This window comes from Lutra lutra, chromosome 1 (assembly GCF_902655055.1).
Source record: "Lutra lutra chromosome 1, mLutLut1.2, whole genome shotgun sequence".
Taxonomy (NCBI): domain Eukaryota; kingdom Metazoa; phylum Chordata; class Mammalia; order Carnivora; family Mustelidae; genus Lutra; species Lutra lutra.
In genome coordinates, this window is record NC_062278.1 from 126,572,986 (window position 1) to 126,593,947 (window position 20,962).

At 37.8% G+C, this 20,962-nt stretch overlaps 1 protein-coding gene across 3 annotated transcripts in view; it reads left to right on the top strand.

Moving 5' to 3' along the window:
• Positions 1–20,962, top strand: part of PIK3CB (phosphatidylinositol-4,5-bisphosphate 3-kinase catalytic subunit beta) — a 202,865-nt gene that overhangs the window by 97,971 nt on the left and 83,932 nt on the right. For all 3 annotated transcript variants that reach the window (XM_047735812.1, XM_047735832.1, XM_047735822.1), the window contains 4 exons: positions 715–938; positions 11,936–12,115; positions 15,448–15,618; positions 16,497–16,574. In XM_047735812.1, the coding sequence (XP_047591768.1) occupies positions 715–938; positions 11,936–12,115; positions 15,448–15,618; positions 16,497–16,574 (653 nt within the window). The remainder of the gene's footprint in view (positions 1–714; positions 939–11,935; positions 12,116–15,447; positions 15,619–16,496; positions 16,575–20,962) is intronic.

A 20,962-nucleotide genomic window follows, 5' to 3' on the forward strand; every position in this document is an offset into this window, starting at 1 on the left:
CAGCAGGAGAGAGAAAGCCTGATGCAGGGCTTGATCCCAGGACCCTGAGGTTCATGACCTGAGCTGAAGGCAGAGGCTTAACACACTGAGCCACCCAGGCACCCCAAAAATTATTTATTAAGATAATGATAATTTTATGAAAAAGTTGCTATATTTAGTTGTTTTGATGGTAGAAGTGGTCATAATTAAGTACAACAAAGAATAATTTTATGAGATTTTTGATTAATTGATACACTGTAACCGTTGTTAAAATTACAGTGAATTGAAAGTTTAATCTATAAAATTTAAATTTACTAAGTTTTAATTTAAGTAATAGCTTATATTTTAAGTTCATTAACTTAAAAGTTTTCAGATTCTTAGGTTTTCTCAGATATAGTAAATGTGACTTACTTGGTTTGTAAAGAAAAACTGGATATTTTGTATGTGGTTTTAAAGTGTGTACTATTTCAATGATTACCTTTAAAAACTCATACCCAATTTCATTTCTTTAAAGGTTTCAAGTTTATCTTCTTTAGAAATCTAATTATGTTCATCTTCTGTACATGAAATTTGTTACTTTTTCTGGATGTTCTTTTGATCTTTCATCATATTTTCCTGCCCAGTTTTATTTGCGTGATAAAAACCAAATATCCAATATATTTAGTTGAATATATTTTTTATTTTCTTGTATTATTATTAGCTACTCAGAATGACACTTTAAAAAAATTTGTTTAGGTCTACATGAATTTGATGCACTGAAGGATCCTGAAGTGAATGAGTTCCGAATAAAAATGCGCAAATTCAGTGAGGAAAAGATTCAGTCGCTTGTGGGATTGTCTTGGATGGATTGGCTAAAGCAGACATACCCACCAGAACATGAACCATCGGTCCTTGAAAACTTAGAAGATAAACTTTATGGAGGAAAGCTCATTGTGGCTGTTCATTTTGAAAATTGTCAGGTAGTGTTATGTTATTTTAAGAAATACATTGTAATAAATCTGTGATTTTTACCTGAATGCAACACCAATCGTAGAGGAGATAGCTGGTAAATTTTATTAAAAGCATTTTTAGATTTAAAGATGGAAATTTAGAATTACGTATAACAAATGACACATCTTTTGCACATATGATTTTATGATACAGTAATATATTAGTCTAGATCGGGGTTGGGAAACTGCAGTTTTTGAATGGTATGTATGTATGTATGTATTTTTTAGAAATCATTTTTATTTCACTATTTCTAAATTTTATTTAAAATCAATTAACCATATAGTATATTATTAGTTTCTGGTTTTTATTATTATTATTTTTTATTATTATTTTTTTAATAGTAATCTTTATTACCTTTTTTTTTTAAAGATTTTATTTATTTATCTGACAGAGAGAGATCACAAGTAGGCAGAGAGGCAGGCAGAGAGAGAGGAGGAAGCAGGCTCCCTGCTGAGCAGAGAGCCCGATGCGGGGCTCGATCCCAGGACCCTGAGATCATGACCTGAGCTGAAGGCAGCGGCTTAACCCACTGAGCCACCCACGCGCCCCAGTTTCTGGTTTTTATATTTTAAAGGGATGTTAAAACACTCAAGGAATTTTTTAAAAAAATATTTTATTTATTTATTTGACAGAGAGAGATCACAAGTAGGCAGAGAGGCAGACAGAGAGAGAGAGAGGAGAAAGCAGACCCCTCTGCCAAGCAGAGAGCCCGATGCGGGACTCGATCCTAGGACCCTGAGATCATGACCTGAGCCAAAGGCCGAGGCTTATTAACCCACTGAGCCACCCAGGCGCCCCTCAAGGAATTTTTAAAAGATGGAAGGAGAAGGGAAGAGAGAGAGGAGGGAAGGAAAGGGAGGAAGGACAGGAGGGAAGGAAGGAGAAAGGAATGAGACACAGACTCATGGGTTGTCAGCAAAGCCTGGTTCTTCACAGAAAAAAATTGCCAATCCTAGGCTAGATAATGTTCTTTAGTGTAGATATTTTATTTTCTTATTTGATTTTTCTGTTGCCTTTGAAATGAAAGGTTTGATCACGTGATCTCTTTTCTCATATTCTTATATATGCATTTCATGGTGATATGGAAATGGGCATTATATTAGAGTATATTTACAGCTAATCCATACCTGAATGGTCACAGCTATTTTACAAACCAGATTATGAGACTGCCTTTGTATCTAGTCTGGTCATTTTATCATCTAGGATCTGGATTTAGAATTAGGGTAGGCATTCAAGGATATTTTGTGGTGTTCTTCAGTTACTGTGATAACAACAACATAAACCATTTCAGTAGCCATTCTGTATTGAGCACTTTACCATGCCAAGAACTATGAAAGGCATATATTTTTTAAGTATATTCTCCACTTTTAAAACAACTATAGGGGTGCCTGGGTGGCTCAGTGGGTTAAGCCTCTGCCTTCGGCTCAGGTCATGATCTCAGGGTCCTGGGATCAAGCCCTACATCGGGCTCTCTGCTCAGCAGGGAGCCTGTTCTCCCCACCCCCCGTCTCTCTGCCTGCCTTTCTACCTACTTGTGATTGCTCTCTCTCTCTCTCTCTCTCTCTCTCTCTCTGTCAAATAAATAAATAAATAAATAAAATCTTTAAAAAAAACCTGTAAAATGTTATCATCCCCATTTTACAATGAAGAAAATGAAAGGGAGAGAAGTTTTTTTTTTTTTTTCTCTTTCTTTTCTTTCTGTCTCTCTCTATTTCTTTGTTTCTTGTTTCTTGTTTCTTTCTTTCGTGCCAGGTCTTATATCTTATAGCTGGTCTGTGATAGAGACAGGATTTTATCCAGGTGTTTCAGTTTTATTCAGTTTTGCCTCCTTTCCAACAATATGTTTCTAAATAATTGTAAGAACAAATACAAAAGAAGGAAAGAGCCGGCTGGCCTTCTGGCATTTTATGAAGGAGATTTATCTAGCTTAAAAGTTTTTTTTGTTGCTCTCTCCCGAGATATGTTGAGACTAAAGTTCAGTTTAAATCAAGATTTGGATATTACAAAGTCTCAAGATCAAATTTGAAATATGATTTAGGGAATTCTGCAGTGTTGGAAGAGATGGAATGAAGAATTTTACCACTAAAAGGTGACTAGATTTCAACTTGAAAACACTGGCTCAGGGCAGTTTGCCCTTCTAGGTCAGTCTGCATTTCAGTGCATATGGGTCAGTTCTCTGCTGGATATACATATTTTTCAGTAATCATCGTTGTAATAAAGTATATGTGAAAATAAATGTTTTGAAATGAGAAGAAAAATGGAGATATTGTGAAATCTACTGGATTCCAAGCAATCATAGAATTTTTTCCCAAATTCTTTTATTTACTTCCAGTTTTTAAAAAAAGTTATTTTAGGGGCACCTGGGTGGCTCAGCAGGATAAGCCTCTGCCTTCGGCTCGAGTCATGATTCCAGGGTCCTGGGATTGAGCCCTTCATTGGGCTCTCTGCTCAGCAGGGATCCTGCTTCCCCTGCTCTGTGCCTGCCTCTCTGCCTACCTGTGATCTCTTTTTCTGTCATAAATAAATAAAATCTTAAAGTTATTTTAATCACCTAGTTGTCAGCAAGAAAAGTGCACTCCTAATCCCTGTCACCTGTTTCACCCATCCACCTACCCATCTCCACTCTGGTAACGATCAGTTTGTTCTCTGTAAAGATTTTCTTTCTTGGTTTGTCTCTCTCTGTGGGTTTCTTTGAGTCTTTAAAGTAAGTGTCCTATAGGCAGCATATAGATGGGTCCTGCTTTTTTAATCCACTCTGTCATCCTATGTCTTTCGATTAGAGTGTTTAGTCCATTTATATTCAATGTAATCATATATGTATATATATGTATATTGCCATATTATTGTTACCTGCTTTGTGGTTGTTAATGAAGATTTTTTCTGACCCTTTCTTGTCTTTCTATCTTTCATGGTTTTCTTATTTTCTTTAGTGATACAGTTGGATTTCTTTCTCTTTTATTCTTTGCATATTTATTAGTGGCTTTTGATTTGTGTTGCCATTAGGTTTGTGTATAACCACCTCTGCATATGGCAGTCTATATTAAGTTAATGGTTATTTAGGTTTTAACCCATTTTTTACTACTCTCCTTCCCATGTTTTATGAGACTGACGCGCTACCTACTGCGCTAACGAGGCACCTACCTTCCCATGTTTTAGGTATGTGTTATCATATTACATCCTTTGGTTTTGTGAGTTCCTTGAATGATATTTTACAAAAATATTCATTACTGTTTTTGTGTTTCCTACCTTCATACTTTCACTTTCGGTCTTTCTTTTTTACTGAAAGAGTCCTATGTTTAATATTGCTGGTTTAATGGTCACTAACTCCTTTAGTTTTTCTTTGTCTGAGAAACTCTTTATCTCTCCTTTTTTTTTTTTTTAAGATCTTTTAAAGATTATTTATTTATTTATTTATTTGACACAGAGAGTGAGAGAGAGAGAGAGAGAGAGCTTACAAGTAGGAAAAGTGAGAGGGGGAAGCAGGCTCCCAGCTGAGCAAATAACCTGATGTGGGGCTCCATCCTGGGACCCTGAGACCATGACCTGAGCTAAAGGCAGAGGCTTAACCCACTGACCCACCTGGGCACCCTTTTATCTCTCCTGTTATTCTCAGTGATAGCCTTGCTAGATAGAGTATTCTTTACTGCAGGTTTTTCCCATTCAGCACTTTGAATATATCATTCCACTCCTTTTGGCTTGCAAAGTTTCTGCTGAAAAATGGGCTTATAGCCTTATGGGGTTTCTTTCATATGTAACTTTCTTCTTTTGTCTTTCTGCTTTTTTTTTTTTTTTTTTTAAAGATTTATTTATTTGGTCGCAAGAGAGGAAACACAAGCAGGGGGAGTGGTAGAGGGAGAAGTGGGTTTCCCACTGAGCAGGGAGCCTGATGCAGGGCTTTATCACAGGACCCTGGGATCATGACCTGAGCTGAAGGCAGACGCTTAACAACTGAGCAACCCAGGTTCCCTGTCTTTCTGCTTTTAATATTTTTTATTTATTCCTATATTTTGCCATTTTAATTGTAACATGTCTTTGTGTGGGGCTGCTTTTGTTGATTTTGTTGGGGGCTCTCTGTGCATTCTTCATCTGGGTATGTTCCCTTCCCCAAAGTAGGGAAGTTTTCAGCTCTTATTTCTTCAGATGAATTCTCTACCCCTTTTCCCTGTCTTTTTCTGGGAGTCCTATAATGTGAGTGTTACTACTTTTGGTGGAAGTATTGTGGTCCCTAAGTCTGTTACTGTTTTCTACTTGTTCCCTAAGTACTTTTTTCTCTCTTGTTCATCTTGATTACCTTCTGTTACTCTGTCTCCTAGGCTATTAATTCGTTCCTCTGCTTCTTCCAGCCTGATGTTCATACCATCAAACATGTTTCTTATTTTATTTATTGAGCCTTTTAGCTCTGCCATGTTTTTCTTATTCTCTGTGTTAATGGTCTCACTGATGTCCTCTATGCTTTTCTAAAGCCCAGTTAGTATCCTTAATGATCATTGCTTTAAATTCTCCATTAGGCATGTTATTTATATTTGTTTTGCTTATATCTCTGGTCTTGGTCTTGGTCTGTTCCTTCATTTGGGACAAATTCCTCTGTCTTCTCATTTTGTCTCTGTGCCTATTTCTCCATGTGTTAAGAAAGTCAGCTACATCTTCTGTTCTTCTGAGTAATGGCCTTATGCAGAAGAGGTCCTGTAGTGCTCTGCAGTGTAGTGTTCCCTGTTCCTCACAGCCTGGTGCTTCCAGTAGCATCTCTATTGTGTGCTGAGTGTTTTCTGCTGTTGTGCCCTGGCTCCTTTATCCTTCAGATCAATATAGTCCACAGAGGCTCTCTTTGCCTGTTGTGGGCAGTGTTTGGTCCCTGGCCTGAATATGGTGTGTTTTAACTAGATGTGCTCTGGTCGACTTACGAAATGAGATCTGTTGCTGTTGTCACCAGAACCGAGGCCTCACAAAACTCCTGAGTCAGGAGATACGGTGCTGGTCAGGGGTTTGGGCTGGTCATCTGGGTGAGGAGGCCTGCTGTGGTGGGACTGAGGCAAGTGTAACTAGGGCAAGTGTAACCAGGGAGGATGGATCCACAAGAGTGTGGGGGGCAGGGCTTGGTATAAGCAAGTTACATGTGAGTGCTAATGCTGTGTTCATTCCCTCAGGTGGCTCTGTGTTTATGCTGAAGGATAGGGAAGGGAAGTGGTGCCTTGCAGTTCCTTTTTTTCCCCCATGAGGTTTCTCTGTGAGGGCTGCCTCTCTGGAACTCTTTCCACTGCTGCGAGTTGAGCAAGTAGCTTCTCCATTGTGTGCGTAGGCACTCTAAAGATCTCTGTTTTCATTCTGTATTTCCTTGGGCTGTTTGTTCCACCTTGTTTCTAAGAGTAGCCCCCATGCCTCTGGACTTTCCCTGAGCCAAGCCCACTGCCTTTAGAATTGCAGACTTTAAGCCCCACTGGCTGGTTGCAGGAACTTATGAAATGGGACTCTCTTGCTTTTCTTGCTGGTTACTATGTGGACTTCTTTTCCCCCGGTGCTCTTCTGTGTTACAGTTTGTCTCTTGTTTTTCTGTGCTGTAGCGGCTCCCTCCATACTGCAAAGGCCATGATTTGTTTCTCTCCTAAGCTTCATCTCTGCAATTCCCTCCAGTGTGGCGGCTTTTCTAGCTTTAGTTCTGGAGTTTGTTCTACCAGTCTTCAGATTCATTTCTGGAGTATTTAATTTAGGAGAATTTGATAGTTATCTGTTATATTCATGGGACTGGGTGATCTTCTCTTCCTATTCTGTCATCTTCCCCTCCAACAGTCAGACTTTAATGCTGAAAGTAGTTTGAAGATCATCTAGTCAGATTCTTTATATAATATAATCTTTTCACCATCCCTTATATAGTGTAGTTTCTCTGACCAAATACATTCAGTACTCGGGGAAGTATTCGACCTTTAGAAGTAGCATGTTTTCACTTTTGACAAGCACATATTTAAATTTTGATATAAAATGTGTTTAAAAATTCAAACTAGCCTTTTATGACTTCTGCATGTGGTTGTCCATTCTCATTTTGCATAAGTACCCATTCAGTCTACCCTTCATTATACGTGTCAAATATTCAGATAGTTGAGATAGAGCTATCATAACTCTTCTTAGTTTACTTTTCTTTTAGCCAAACAGTTCCCTGGGGATTAAACAAAAAGTTCCTATTTTGTATTGTATAGACTATTAAAATTATTAAGTTATTAAAGAAACTTGGAAAGCCACATAGAGTTTATCCCTCTTTGTTTAGGCAACTAAGTCCATTTTAAAAAACACAAATTTGGAGCCTGGCTGGCTCAGGTGGTAGAGCATGCAACTCTTGATCTCAGGGTTGTGAGTTCAAGCTCCACACTGGGTGTAGAAATTACTTGCAAGTAAGATCTTTAAAAACAAATAAAACCCCAAATTCCTAATTTATTATCAGTACTATTTCATAAGTGGATAAATATTTCACCAACAAAAAATAAGAATTATGATTTCATAATAAAGAATGGTTAGCTTACTGATCCCTCATACATGCATTTTTTTGCCCTTCCAACTTCTATGTAAAATAATCATTTTGCCATTTCGTCATTACTGTTAATGACCAACATTAGGGAGCAGTATGTAGGAACACTAAACATGAGATGAAGTATAACAAGTACTCGTATAGGCTAAAAATGGTTTTACAGGATAGTTAGGGAGCAATATAGACAGTAGTTTCTGTGAAAAACATGCAATTTTTGATGACCATATCTTCAGTATCATCCAGTATAGAGCAGGGCTCTTGAGAAGCAAGATAAATATAATCATGGAACTGTCATGTTTCTGTTTTAAAGAACATTAGTCCCAGCAGCCAGACCATGGCATTATTTTTAATTCCAAGAGTCATAATTTGTTAAGGATACCGATAAACCTGAGCATCACTTTCAAACGCATAAGTTATATGAAATAATTGCATCAATTAAGGGAGAAGGGCACATGGCATTTGAAATAGTCTCCTGTGTGTTAGGGAACAGGGTGGGTTGTGGAGAAGGTAGAAGGAGGTAGAGACTATATGGGGGGGATTTCAGAGAATGTATCAGAAGCATGGGCAGAAATACGAGAAACAATGAAGCACATAGAGTAAAACTATAAAGAGTAATTTCTTCACCTGTGTAGACATTATCTAAATAAGCACAGATGTCATGATAACAGACGTAGTCACAAATGAACTGTATCCCTTCCTCCTAAACAGGAGTTTCTGTTCCATCCTTATGCCCAGTATCTTCGTTGGGTAGTCTCTCATGTAGCTGACTGTAAGCATTAAGCAATGCAAGTTGACTCCTGAGGAAAATCACAAGTCTTTTAAAGGTGCAATATTTTGTGAAGTATTTAAAAGAAATGTTGGAAAATTGCTTGATACAGGAAAAACCAGTTTAGTTCTGACCAAGTCAATCTAATTAACAGTTTATGTGAAGAAAATTAATAAGGGTGATGAGACACACCATAGACACACACACTTCATAAGACTTGAATGTAATCATCATGAGATTACGATTGGTCTTTAAAGGAAGATTTCAAGCCCTTGGTACTATATACAGATCCATTATACAAATGTACAGTTGACCCTTGAACATGGAAGGGTTGAGTGCCAACCCCTCCACATTCAAAAATCACAGATAACTTTTGACCCCCACAAAACTTACTACTAATAGCTTCCTGCTGACTCTCTTACTGATAACATAAATAGTTGATTAACACATATTTGTTATACGTGTCATATACTGTATTTTTAAGTAAAGTAAGGTAGGGGGAAGAAATGTCATTAAAGTCATAAGAGAAAATACATTTACAGTATTTATAAAAAAAATCCACATAATTAAGTGGACCCACACAGTTCAAACCCATGTTCCTCAAGTGTCAGCTGTATCTCCATGGTCTCAGGTGCATCTCTCTCAGAACTGAGAGATAAGGTATGTCTTTTCACATATTTTTGAAACATTCCTATTTCTGTTGTGTTTGTTTCTTGTCTATTTTAAAACTGTGTCATGTGTGTCTTACTGATTTGTATACGTTCTTGGTTTTGGGGAGTAGTGAATCTTTGTCATTCACGTATGTTGGGAATGTGTTCTCCCTATATGTGTCTTGTCTTTTTTATTCTTTGTTTAGCTAGTTTATTTTACTTGCTTTTATCCTCAAATTCTAGTCAGTTTTCAGATTTTTCTCAATTCTTGTGTTATATACATGTATGCACACAGAGCATTTCAAATTCAACATTGTTTTGTATGAAATACCATCAGTTTATGTATTTGTATTAGAATATACAATTAGAAATGGAATTGGTGAGTGATGGGTATATGGGTGTAATTGGTTTTTAATATATATTGCCAAAAAGTTTTTCTTTCTTTCTTTGTTTTTTTTTATTTTTAAGATTTGTTTATTTTATTTATTTATTTATTTTTAAAAAAGATTTTATTTATTTATTTGACAGACAGAGATCACAAGTAGGCAGAGAGGCAGGCAGAGAGAGAGGAGGAAGCAGGCTCCCTGCCGAGCAGAGAGCCCGATGCGGGGCTCGATCCCAGGACCCTGAGACCATGACCCAAGCCAAGGGCAGAGGCTCTAACCCACCGAGCCACCCAGGCGCCCCAGATTTGTTTATTTTGAGAGAGATAAAGAGCAAGTGAGCACGCTTATGCAAGTAGGAGGGGCATGAGGAGAGGGAGAGAGAATCCCAAGCAGACTCTGGCTGAGTGCAGGGACACGATGTGGATCTCAGTCTCCGGACCTTGAAATCCCAACCTGAACTGAAACCAAGAGTTGGTTGCTAAACCAACTATATCCCCCGAGACGCCCCCCCAAACAGTTTTTCCAATTTACATTCCTACCAGAAATATTTTGAGAGTTTAGTTTCTTCACATCTTTGCTAACACTTGATATTGTCAAATTTGAAAAATGTTTTAAAATTTGCCATGTTCCTTTTCATTGAATTTTTAATTTCACTTAATATGTTTTGTTTCTTAGAGTTCTCTTTGATTCTTCTTCAGATTTTTTGCTCTTTACTCATTTTCAAACAACCTTTAATTCTTAACGCACATTAACTAAACTTGTTTTATATTCTGAGTATTACTTGTAATATCTGCAGTTTTGCAAGCCTAGTTCTGATTTCTGGTCTTTTCTGTAGGTTCTTGCTATCTGATAATGAGTGTGTCCTCTAGTTTTTTATTTCTAAAAAGTCTGTTTATGAAATAGTAAATGGGAGTCATAGAATAATTTTATGGTATATTAAGGAGCTTAAGGCCTTATTATTCAAACCTGTATTGTTTAAATACAGTAGCCACTAGCCACATTTGTACATTAAATATGAATTTAAGTTAATTAAATTAAGTAAAATTAAAATTCAGTTCTTTGCACTAGCCACATATCAAGCTTCTTGAGAACCACTTGTGGAGGGGCACCTGGGTGGTTCAGTGAATTGAGCCTCTGCCTTTGGCTCAGGTCATGATCTCAGGGTCCTGGGATCAAGCCCTGCATCGGGCTCTCTGCTCAGCAGGGAGCCTGCTTCCTCCTCTCTCTCTGCCTGCCTCTCTGCCTACTTGTGATTTTTCTCTCTCTCTCTGTCAAATAATAAAATCTTAAAAAAAAAAAACCCAAAACACTTGTTGTGGCTAAGAGGCTGCTAAGAGGCTGTTGTACTGGATAGCATAGAATAGACTATTTCCATTTTTAAAGAGTTTTATTGGGTAGCGCTGCTTTAGACAGTTAGGACCATTTGTATTATGTTAAAAAAGTATCATATCTCTTTGTGAGTCTATTTTTTAAAGTAGGTTACTTTCTAAGGTAGCTGAAGGTTTTGAGGTGGATAGTGCCAGGAAATTAAATAAGAAGCTATATTGCTCTTTAGGAGAAAGATGAAGAATTGCCAAAGTAGAATAGTGTGAGTGGGATAGAGAGGAGGTGACAGTTGGCAGCCGAAGGATATGAGGTCGTTGGTATCTTTTGGGGAAGTGAGTTAGGGGAGGAAAGTGGAGTCAAGTGACTTTTCAAATAACTCTGTGGATCCTGGCTCATATGCTTTGATGCATATAGCACCAACTCATATAGACCATTAGGAAAAAAAGGTAAAAATACTAGAGAAAAGGAACACCCAGTAAGTTTAGGTTTAAAAAGTTGAAATTTGAAGTACCTTGTGGAAAAGGGAGGTGACTGAACTTGGTGGAAATACTGCAGAAGCAACCTCTGGTCAGTAGAGAATTTTCTAACAGCCACAGTTGTGCAGAGTAGCAGTTGGCTGCTTTAGGAGATAGTGAATTTTCTTAAATCCTTGGTATATGATCATATGGTGGGAAATTACTTTGCTAGATTATGAGAAGTTTCAGATGTTATTAAGTGATCTTTAATATCTATACATTTGGGATTTGTGATGAGAAGATTTGATATTCAGTTCTGACTATATCTTTATTTCTCATTAATGAAACCTTTGTTTCTTTTTTACATGTTTATAAAATTGGACTGAATTGTTAATTTATAATTTAATTGGTATGTTTGTTCATTTATAATTTAATTGGTATATAACATAAAATTCTTAGTATGGACTACGTTTGAACAACTACAGGATTTTTGGACCTTTTTAAAACAAAGATATTAAAAAATATAAAAGATATTTACTGAGAAATGTATTTGATAAACCCTCTGGTGGTAAACGTTAGTTAAATATACGCTTTAGTTAAATATGAATCTTATCTGTGGGATCTGTAGCACTTTGCATAGTGTAAGATGACTTGCAAATTATCAGAAATCTTAAGTTTGTTGTGGACATACTATATTTAGAAAATAAGAAAATGTACTGGAATGTTAAATGTAAAGGATATACATATGTAACATATATATATGGACATACTATGTATGGCTATATACAATGTAGTAATAAGTATAAATGAAAAGAGAGTTTTTTCAGCACAAATATAAAATTGTTCCTTTTTTCTACCCCCCTTTTAAGGATGTGTTTAGCTTTCAAATATCTCCTAATATGAATCCTATCAAAATAAATGAACTGGCAATCCAAAAACGTTTGACTATTCATGGGAAAGAAGATGAAGTTAGTCCCTATGACTATGTGTTGCAAGTAAGTGGGAGAGTAGAATATGTGTTTGGTGATCAGCCACTCATTCAGTTCCAGGTATGTGTATTAACTATCACTTTTCCAAAGATATTTGTGAGTGTGTGTGCGTGTGTGTATGTACGTGTGTTTTAATAATTTAAATTTCTGATAAAAATAAATTATTATAGTTAAGTATTTAGAACCTACAGAAAATTATACAAAATTAAGTAATAGAAATCCTACCCACCTCTGAGATAACCATTGTTTTTTTTTTTTTTAAGATTTTATTTGTTTATTTGACAGACAGAGATCACAAGTAGGCAGAGAGAGAGGGGGAAGCAGGCTCCCCGCTGAGCAGAGAGCCCGATGCGGGACTCGATCCCAGGACCCTGAGATCATGACCTGAGCCGAAGGCAGCGGCTTAACCCACTGAGCCACCCAGGCGCCCCTGAGATAACCATTGTTAAAATTTTCGCATGTTTTTGTTGTTTACTTGCAGTTATATATTTTTGGTATAATGATTATGTTAATGTGTGTATCTAAATGTTTCTACTTTTTTGGTTGTTTCAGTATTACCGTTTCCTGTGGCATAATGAACTTTTTTTTTTTTTTTTAAGATTTTATTTATTTATTTGCAAGAGAGGGAGAGAGCACTAGCAGTGGGGGCGGGCAGAGGAAGATGGAAAGGCAGACTCCCTGCTGAGCAGGAAGCCTGACATGGGGCTCATCCCAGGACCCTGGGATCATGACCTGAGCTGAAGGCAGATGCTTAACCAACTGAGCTACCCAGGCATTCCAGCATAATGAATTATTAATAAAACTTGCTAAAGCTGCCTACTGTTTTATCACGTAAACATAATAATTAGGTAGGAAATATTCTGGAGGAAATAAAATACAAGATATTTTGATTAGGGGCGCCTGGATGGCTCAGTGGTTGAGTGTCTGCTTTTGGTACAAGTCATGATCCCAGGGTTCTGGGATTGAGCCCCACATTAGGCTTCTTGCTTTGCAGGAAGCCTGCTTCTCCTTCTCCCACTCCCTGTGCTTGTGTTCTCTCTCTCTCTCTCTTTCTGCCAAATAAAATCTTCAAAAAAAAAAAAGATTTTTTGATTAAATGGTCACTAATTAAATGGTAAAGAAACTTATTTGTGATTATCAGTTAACAGGGTCTTATACATTTTCATTTTGAATTAGAAAACTTTTCAGTTCAGTCTAACATTTATATGTGTAATTGCCTTTCCCTCTGTTTTTTGTTATTTCCATATATGGTAGGAATTTTTAAAGCATTAGGTCCATTCATCCTCAGAAGCTTTCCTCCATCTTTGACATACCTATTTCCATGCAATCACAAGTTCCTTGAGGATAGTGCCCCAGATTGTTTTTGGAGTTAAGTAGGGTTTAAATAAGATAAATGAGGGACCACTGGGTGGCTCAGTCAGTTAAATGGCTGCCTGTCATGATCCTTGGCTCCTGGGATCCAGCCCTGTGTTAGGCTACCTCCTCGGCTGGGAGTCTGCTTCTCCTCCCCTGCTTGTGTGCTCTCTCTGTCTCTGTCAAATAAATAAATAAATAGATAAATAGATAAATAGATAAATAGATAAATAGATAGATAGATAGATAGATAGATAGATCTATCTATCTATCTATCTATCTATCTATCTATCTATCTATCTGCAGTGCAACACCTCTCCCCCACCATCATCTGGTCAAATAGGATCTTGGATGTGATTATCAGTTAACAAGGTCTTAATACATTTTCACATCCTTATACAATAGGATGTGATTACTCTTGTGATTTTTATTTTTTTGTTTTAAAGAGGGATAGAGGCATGCCAGATATTAAGTGATGGCTGATAAAAGCTCAACCATTAAGCACCTCTGGCTCAGGTCATGATCCCAGTGTCCTGGGGTCAAGCCCCACATTGGGCTCCCTGCTCAGTGGGAAGCCTGCTTCTCCCTCTTCCACTCCCACTGCTTGTATTCTCTCTCTTGCTGTCTCTCTCCCTCTGTGTCAAATAAATAAATAAAATCCCCCCCCCCCTCAAAAAACCAACCAGGAGCTTTGATTTTTTTTTTTTTAACTTAATTAGCGGAGGGCGTATTGTTTTGCCAAAACTAGGATTTATGGGGGTTTTTTGAGTTTGTGTTTTAGGATTTGTTATTATAAAGAAAAATAAAGCATTGTATACATTTTTGTACAAGGTCTTGTGAGAGAGAAAGTATACCATGTAGGTAAAGGAATGTGAAGGAAGTGGAATGATACATATTTCATGTGTTTGATTGAATATATTTATCATAATATGTGATTTCTACTTACAGACCATTCTGGATTTTTTTTAATTTCAAAAAGTATTTTGTGGTTCTGAATTTAATGTAATATGCTGAATCTATATAGGAAATTTATTCTTCTGAGGAATATATTAAGTTTCTTTCTATTCAGTTTGTTAGGCATCCCTAGTAATGTGAATAACCATCCCTTTCCTTATATGCCTTTGGAGAGTTGTCCTGGTCTCATGGAAACAGAAGAGAGTTTCAAGCTGAGATGGTCAAATGTTTTTGTAAGGGAGATAGTAATGGTTGTCTTCTGGAGCCCTGTTCTGTAAAGGTACTAGGTCGACCTCAGGGATCCATGGGAAGGTCTAAGATGACCACCTCAGGATGTGAAGAAATGGCCACATGTGTACTACATGTCTACTTTTCCTGACTGACTGATCAGAGCTTACACTGTGATATCACAGTCTTTACCAGTACGTGTGTCAAGTCCCACCCTTGGGACGGTGAGCCACTTGGTCAAAATGTCAGGTATTAAGTGCAAAGAGAAGACAAAACATCGAGCCTGAGGTACATATTTCTTAAAGGTTTAGCCAAAAAAAAAAAGAGGGAGAGAGAGAGAGAAACAGGTAGATTTAAGATGCCAGGTATGTAACTTAGCTCTTCTTTTAGTTCTTTCATCTGTTAAAGGGAAGAAAATCTCTCTTACCAGGGTTGTTAGGAAAATTAGTTAGTTCTTCGGGTGCCCGGGTGGCTCAGTCGGTTAAGTGTCTGCCTTCAGCTCAGGTCATGATCCCGGGGTCCTGGGATCAAGCCACATGTTGGTCTCCCTGCTCAGCAGGGAGCCTGCTTATCCCTCTGCCTCTGCCACTCCCCCTGCTTGTGCTCTCTCTGTCTCTCTCAAAGAAATAAATAAAATCTTTAAAAAAAAAAAAAAAGTAGCTAGTTCTTAGGTACTTAGGTGTTCAATTAATGGTAGCTATTTTATGTTGTGATTTTAATTTCTCATATTCTTAACATTAGTTGTTAAGATATATTTTCATAGTACATTGGTATAGTGATGTTCATTTAATATTACTCTTCTGTCAATTTAAGTATTTGCTTGAAAATCTTTACCTTATTCTTTGTTGCCACTGTAGTATATTCGGAACTGTGTAATGAACAGGACCTTGCCCCATTTTATGCTTGTGGAATGTTGCAAGATCAAGAAGATGTATGAGCAGGAAATGATTGCCATAGAGGCTGCCATAAATCGAAATTCATCAAACCTTCCTCTTCCTTTACCACCAAAGAAAATGCGAATTATTTCTGTAAGTTTCACGTGTGAACCTTTGGTAACCCCCAAAAGCATATAATTTTGTTAGGTTGTGTGCTTAAGCCTCACATATTTTCTCTGCTCACTTCTCATTCTGTGAAAACCAGTGCACATTAGCCGAAGATCCGTTACCATTTATTCGGAATTATCTATTACTATTCTTTTTCCTCAGCTCAAGGAAATGTAAATATGCGATTTCTGGTTTTGGCATTCTTTTGGTATCACAGAAAAATGACACCAAATTAGAAATTTCTTGAGAGTTCAGGTGAACATAAACTTCAGTGAGCAATTTGAGACGTTCTAGTAAAAAAGATGTTCAGAAATAGTTGATGTTCTTGTGTATTTAATTTATGTCAGCTTAGCTTATGCTAGCATTTTTGGTATAACTTGCCTTCTTATTGAATACTTTTAGAATTTAAATATATCAAAGATACCATTTTTCCCCCAGAATATAATATATTTATATAAAGCAATTCCTATGTTTCTGTTTATTGATTGGAATAGTTAACATTTTTTAATAGTTACTCATTTTTAACAAGTTGTATGTTTAATCTCTCCTTGATGATTAAGATATTAGCTCTGTATTAATTTAAGTGGTCAATTCTTAATTCATCCAAAGCTTTAATACCATTTGTTTATGGTGTTTAGTTTAGTGAACCTTTTGGCAGTATTGGAATGCTGCCTGTATTTTGCTGGAAGAACTAAGTGGTAGTGGTTGTGATGTTTCATTTAGTATATGGGATTTTCAGCTGTTAGTTTGAAGGTCTATTTTCATTATATTGCCAGTGGACATGAGAACAGATAAGATGATTTCATTGCTAGCATAGAATATTTATGTCTTTAATTAAAATACTCTATTTCATTCTTTTGCAGCATGTTTGGGAAAATAACAACCCTTTCCAGATTGTCTTGGTTAAGGGAAATAAACTTAACACAGAAGAAAGTGTAAAAGTGAGTACTTGTTAAGATTCAAGTTTTTTTAAATCTGTTCCATTGTTATTATTATTTTTAAAAGATTTATTTATTTGCTTTAGAGAGAGAAAGAGCCCTGGTGCACTAGAGCAGGGGGAGGGGCGGAGGGAGAGAAGCTGACCCCATGCTGAGCCTGGAGCCAAATGTGGCCTGATCCCAGGACTCAAGACCATAACCTGAGTGGAAACCAAGAGGTGGCCACTCAACCAACTGAGTCACCCACGTGCCCCTATCTACTCCATTATTTGAATAAGTCACTGATACGCTTAATGAATGTCACACTGGAGATTAAATTTTCCCTATATTGGTTAGTTACCCAAGACAGAATATTATGACTTAAAGTTAGACAAGAATTTTTGTTTTTATTTTTTTTTTAATCTTTTTTTTTAAGATTTTATTTATTTATTTGACAGAGATTGAGATCACAAGTAGGCAGAGTGGCAGGCAGAGACAGAGGGGGAAGCAGGCTCCCCGCTGAGCAGAGAGCCCGATGTGGGGCTCAATCCCAGGACCCTGAGATCATGACCCGAGCCAAAGGCAGAGGCTCAACCGACTAAGCCACCCAGGCACCCCAAGAATTTTTGTTTTTAAAGTATTCTTTGAATAGTTGGAGATGTACTGGATATAGTAACACTTTTCTGTATGTATTGTGTAAAAGAACTTGCTTTAGATCAGGAATTCAGCAAATACAATTTAAGCCAAAACTATAGGTCATAGGTTCCTATGCAAGCTCAACATCCTTTGTCAGCCTTGTTTAGAGTTGCACTCGGCCTCCTTTCTCAGACCTTTCCTTTTCTTTTAAACTTGCTGAACACAGAGAAAATGCAGTATCATTTCTTGGAAGGAAATAGATGACTACATTATGGACCACAAGTTGTTAACTCATGGAAATTTATTACATAACCCCATACAATTAAGTAAAGATTTAACAAGGCATTTTGTCTCAAAGTGTAAAGCAGTTTTCCCCAGTTGTGCTTGGCAGGAAATTAAGTGAATAGTTTTGTGATCCAAGAAAGAGATTCACTTAGTTTGAGATATTTGCTGGCTTGAGGATATATTCAGGAGCACCTTGCCAAAGATTATCAGTGGCTTGCTTTTATAAGTGGACTTTAAAGATTCTTTGGTTAGCTGTCATTAAAATTGGGATTTTTTTTTTTTTTTTTGCTCTTATTTCCTCAGCTAGTATGCTAATGGCCAATTCTATTTTTTATTTAATTTAAACTTTCCTTACTAATTTTTGTCCACTTGCAGAAGTACAACATGTTTGTTGGGACAGTAAAATAGTCCAAACACCATTAAAGAAAAAAGTTACTGATCTTTTTTCCATTATAAATTGGCTTGAGAAGCTTTCCTCTTATCAATTTTCTGAATAAGCTTATATAGGATTGGTATTATTTCTTCCTTAAATGTTTGGTACGATTTATTCCAAGTCATCTGACCCTGGAGTTTTCTTTTTTTTTTTTTTTTTTTTTTTTTTTAAGATTTTTATTTATTTATTTGAGAGAGAGGGAAAGTATGAGAAGGGGGAGGGTCAGAGGGAGAAGCAGACTCCCCGCCAAGCAGGGAGCCCAATGCGGGACTCGATCCCAGGACTCCAGGATCATGACCTGAGCCGAAGGCAGTCGCTTAACCAACTGAGCCACCCAGGTGCCCGACCCTGGAGTTTTCTTTGTGGGGAAGTTTTTTTTCCCTAAAGATATTATTTGAGAGAGAGAATGCATGAGCATGAGCAGGGGAGAGGGGTAGAAGGAGAGGGAGAAGCTGACTCCACTGAGCAGGAAGCCTGTTGTGGGTCTGGATCCCAGGACCGTGGTATCATGACCTGAGCCCAAGGCAGATGCTTAACTGATGGAGCCACCAGGTGCCCGTGTAGGAAGGTTTTTATTAAGAAATTTAATTTCTTGGGACGCCTGGGTGGCTCAGTTGGTTAAGCAGCTGCCTTCGGCTCAGGTCATGATCCTAGCGTCCTGGGATCGAGTCCCACATCGGGCTCCTTGCACGGCAGGGAGCCTGCTTCTCCCTCTGCCTCTGCCTGCCACTCTATCTGCCTGTGCTCACTCTTGCTCTCTCTCTCTCTGACAAATAAATAAATAAAATCTTTAAAAAAAAAAAAAAAGAAATGTAATTTTTTTTTCTTTTTTTAATTTTTTTATTTTTTCAGCATAACAGTATTCATTATTTTTGCACCACACCCAGTGCTCCATGCAATCCGTGCCCTCTACAATACCCACCACCTGGTGCCCCCAACCTCCCACCCCCCACCCCTTCAAAATTCTCAGATCGTTTTTCAGAGTCCATAGTCTCTCATGGTTCACCTCCCCTTCCAATTTCCCTCAACTCCCTTTTTTTTTTTTCTTAAAGATTCATTTATTTATTTGAGAGAGAGGCAGAGTGAGCTAGTGGGGGGGGGAGGGGCAGAGGGGAGGGAGAGAGAGAATTTCAAACAGACTCCCCATTGAGCGCAGAGCCTGATGCAGCACAACTTTGAGATCATGACCTGAGCTGAAAGGAAGAGTCAGGCTTAACAGACTGAGCCACCCAGGCACCCCTAGGAATTTAATTTCTTTAATGGATATATGGATAGTCAGGTTTTCTATTTCTTTATGTCAGTTTTGATAATTTTTGTCCTTTGAAGAATTTAAGTTGTTACATTTTGGCATTAAGTTTGTAATAGCCTCTTACATTAGTTTTTCCATTACTGTTTGACAAATTACCACAAACATAGCAGCTTGAATGCCTATTTGTTAGCTTGCATTTCTGTTGGTCAGAAGTCTGGGCATGGTGTGGCTGGATTTTCTGCTTATGTTTTTGCAAGGTTGAAATCCAGTGTTAGTTGGGTTGTTTTCGTTCCTAAAGGCTCTAGGGAAGAAGTTGCTTCCAAGGGGATTCAAGTTATTGGCCAAATTCAGTTCCTTGAAGTTGTAGAACTAAGGTTCTCATTTTCTTGCTGGGTCTTCGTAGGGGATTGACTGGGGATTACTCTCAGTTACTAGAGGCATCTTTCAAGGCTGGTTTTGTGGCGCTCTCTATTTCTAACTCTATAGAAATGGGAGAATTTCTCAAGCATCAAATCCTTCTCACTCTTTGAATTTCTTGCCAAGAAGAACCTGGTCCCTTTTTAGAGACTCACCAATGGATCAGGCCCATGAAAGTTAGTCTCCCTTCCTTGAAGTCATCTGTGTTAAGTAGTATAACCTAATCATAGGAGTGAAATCCATTATATTTAGAGTCCCAGAGATCTTAAAGGGCACATGAATGTCTTGACCCTGTGAATGTGCTTAGAATTCTGGAGCATATTCCTTCCTCATTGGTCCTTTCTTAGCCTTGTAGTGTTTCACTTTTCAGGTATGCATCTTTTTTTTTTTTTTTTTTTTTTTTAAGATTTTATTTATTTATTTGACAGAGATCACAAGTAGACAGAGAGGCAGGCAGAGGGGGGTGGGGTGGGGGAAGCAGGCTCCCACTGAGCAGAGAGCCCGATGTGGGGCTCTATCCTAGGACCCTGGGATCATACCTGAGCTGAAGACAGAGGCTTTAACCCACTGAGCCACCTAGGCGCCCCCTCAGGTATGCATCTTAATATTTAGGAGAAGCCTGAACTCAGTGCTGTCCCAAATCTAGAAATGACATTAGTGCACACAGAACTCAAGAAGCCCTCTAGTTATAGCTCCAGTGGGAAGGAGGGCTTCTAACCCTCAGAGAGAGCAAGAATTTCTCTGCTTTTTCCCTCTGTTGTTTCCTGTTCTTTGTTCTCATTTGTTCCAGTTTCTAAGAAGTCCTGTGGCAGCAGTAGCAGTGGTGGCAGTGGCAGCAGCAACAACAATGGGGACAGGCCTAAAGTGCAAAGTTGAACCTTCTCTGATTAGAGGAGTTGTACAGAGAATGGGGCAAATCCTCACAGGCTTTTTTTTTTTCTTTTCTTTTTCTTCTGTTTGGCATAGTTGCAGGAAGTGTGGGTGAATAAAGCTTTAGCTTTCTGGCTGGATGTTAAAAAAGGGGATCCCTAGGCAACCAAAAAATAATTGGATGATTGAAGAGTGGGAAGAGCTTGGGAATGCAGCTCTTTAAAGTTATTTATGCTTATAAGTTTATTCCTGAGCTGTACTTATGCGGATCTGAATCTTAACTGCCTACATAATTCGAAGACTGAACTGTAGCATATGTTCCCACCAGGTCTCACTCTGGTCACTGTATGCTGCACACAAAGGACAGATCCAAGCACTATGCAAAGGATTTTGAAAACTGAACTGATATTAGAACCATAGCTTCACGGAGCTTGTTTCACCTTGTCGTCTGAACTTAACCATTGTTTCCTAAAACATCAGTGTTCTCTGTAGGATATAAACAAAACCCAGAGTCTTAAAACA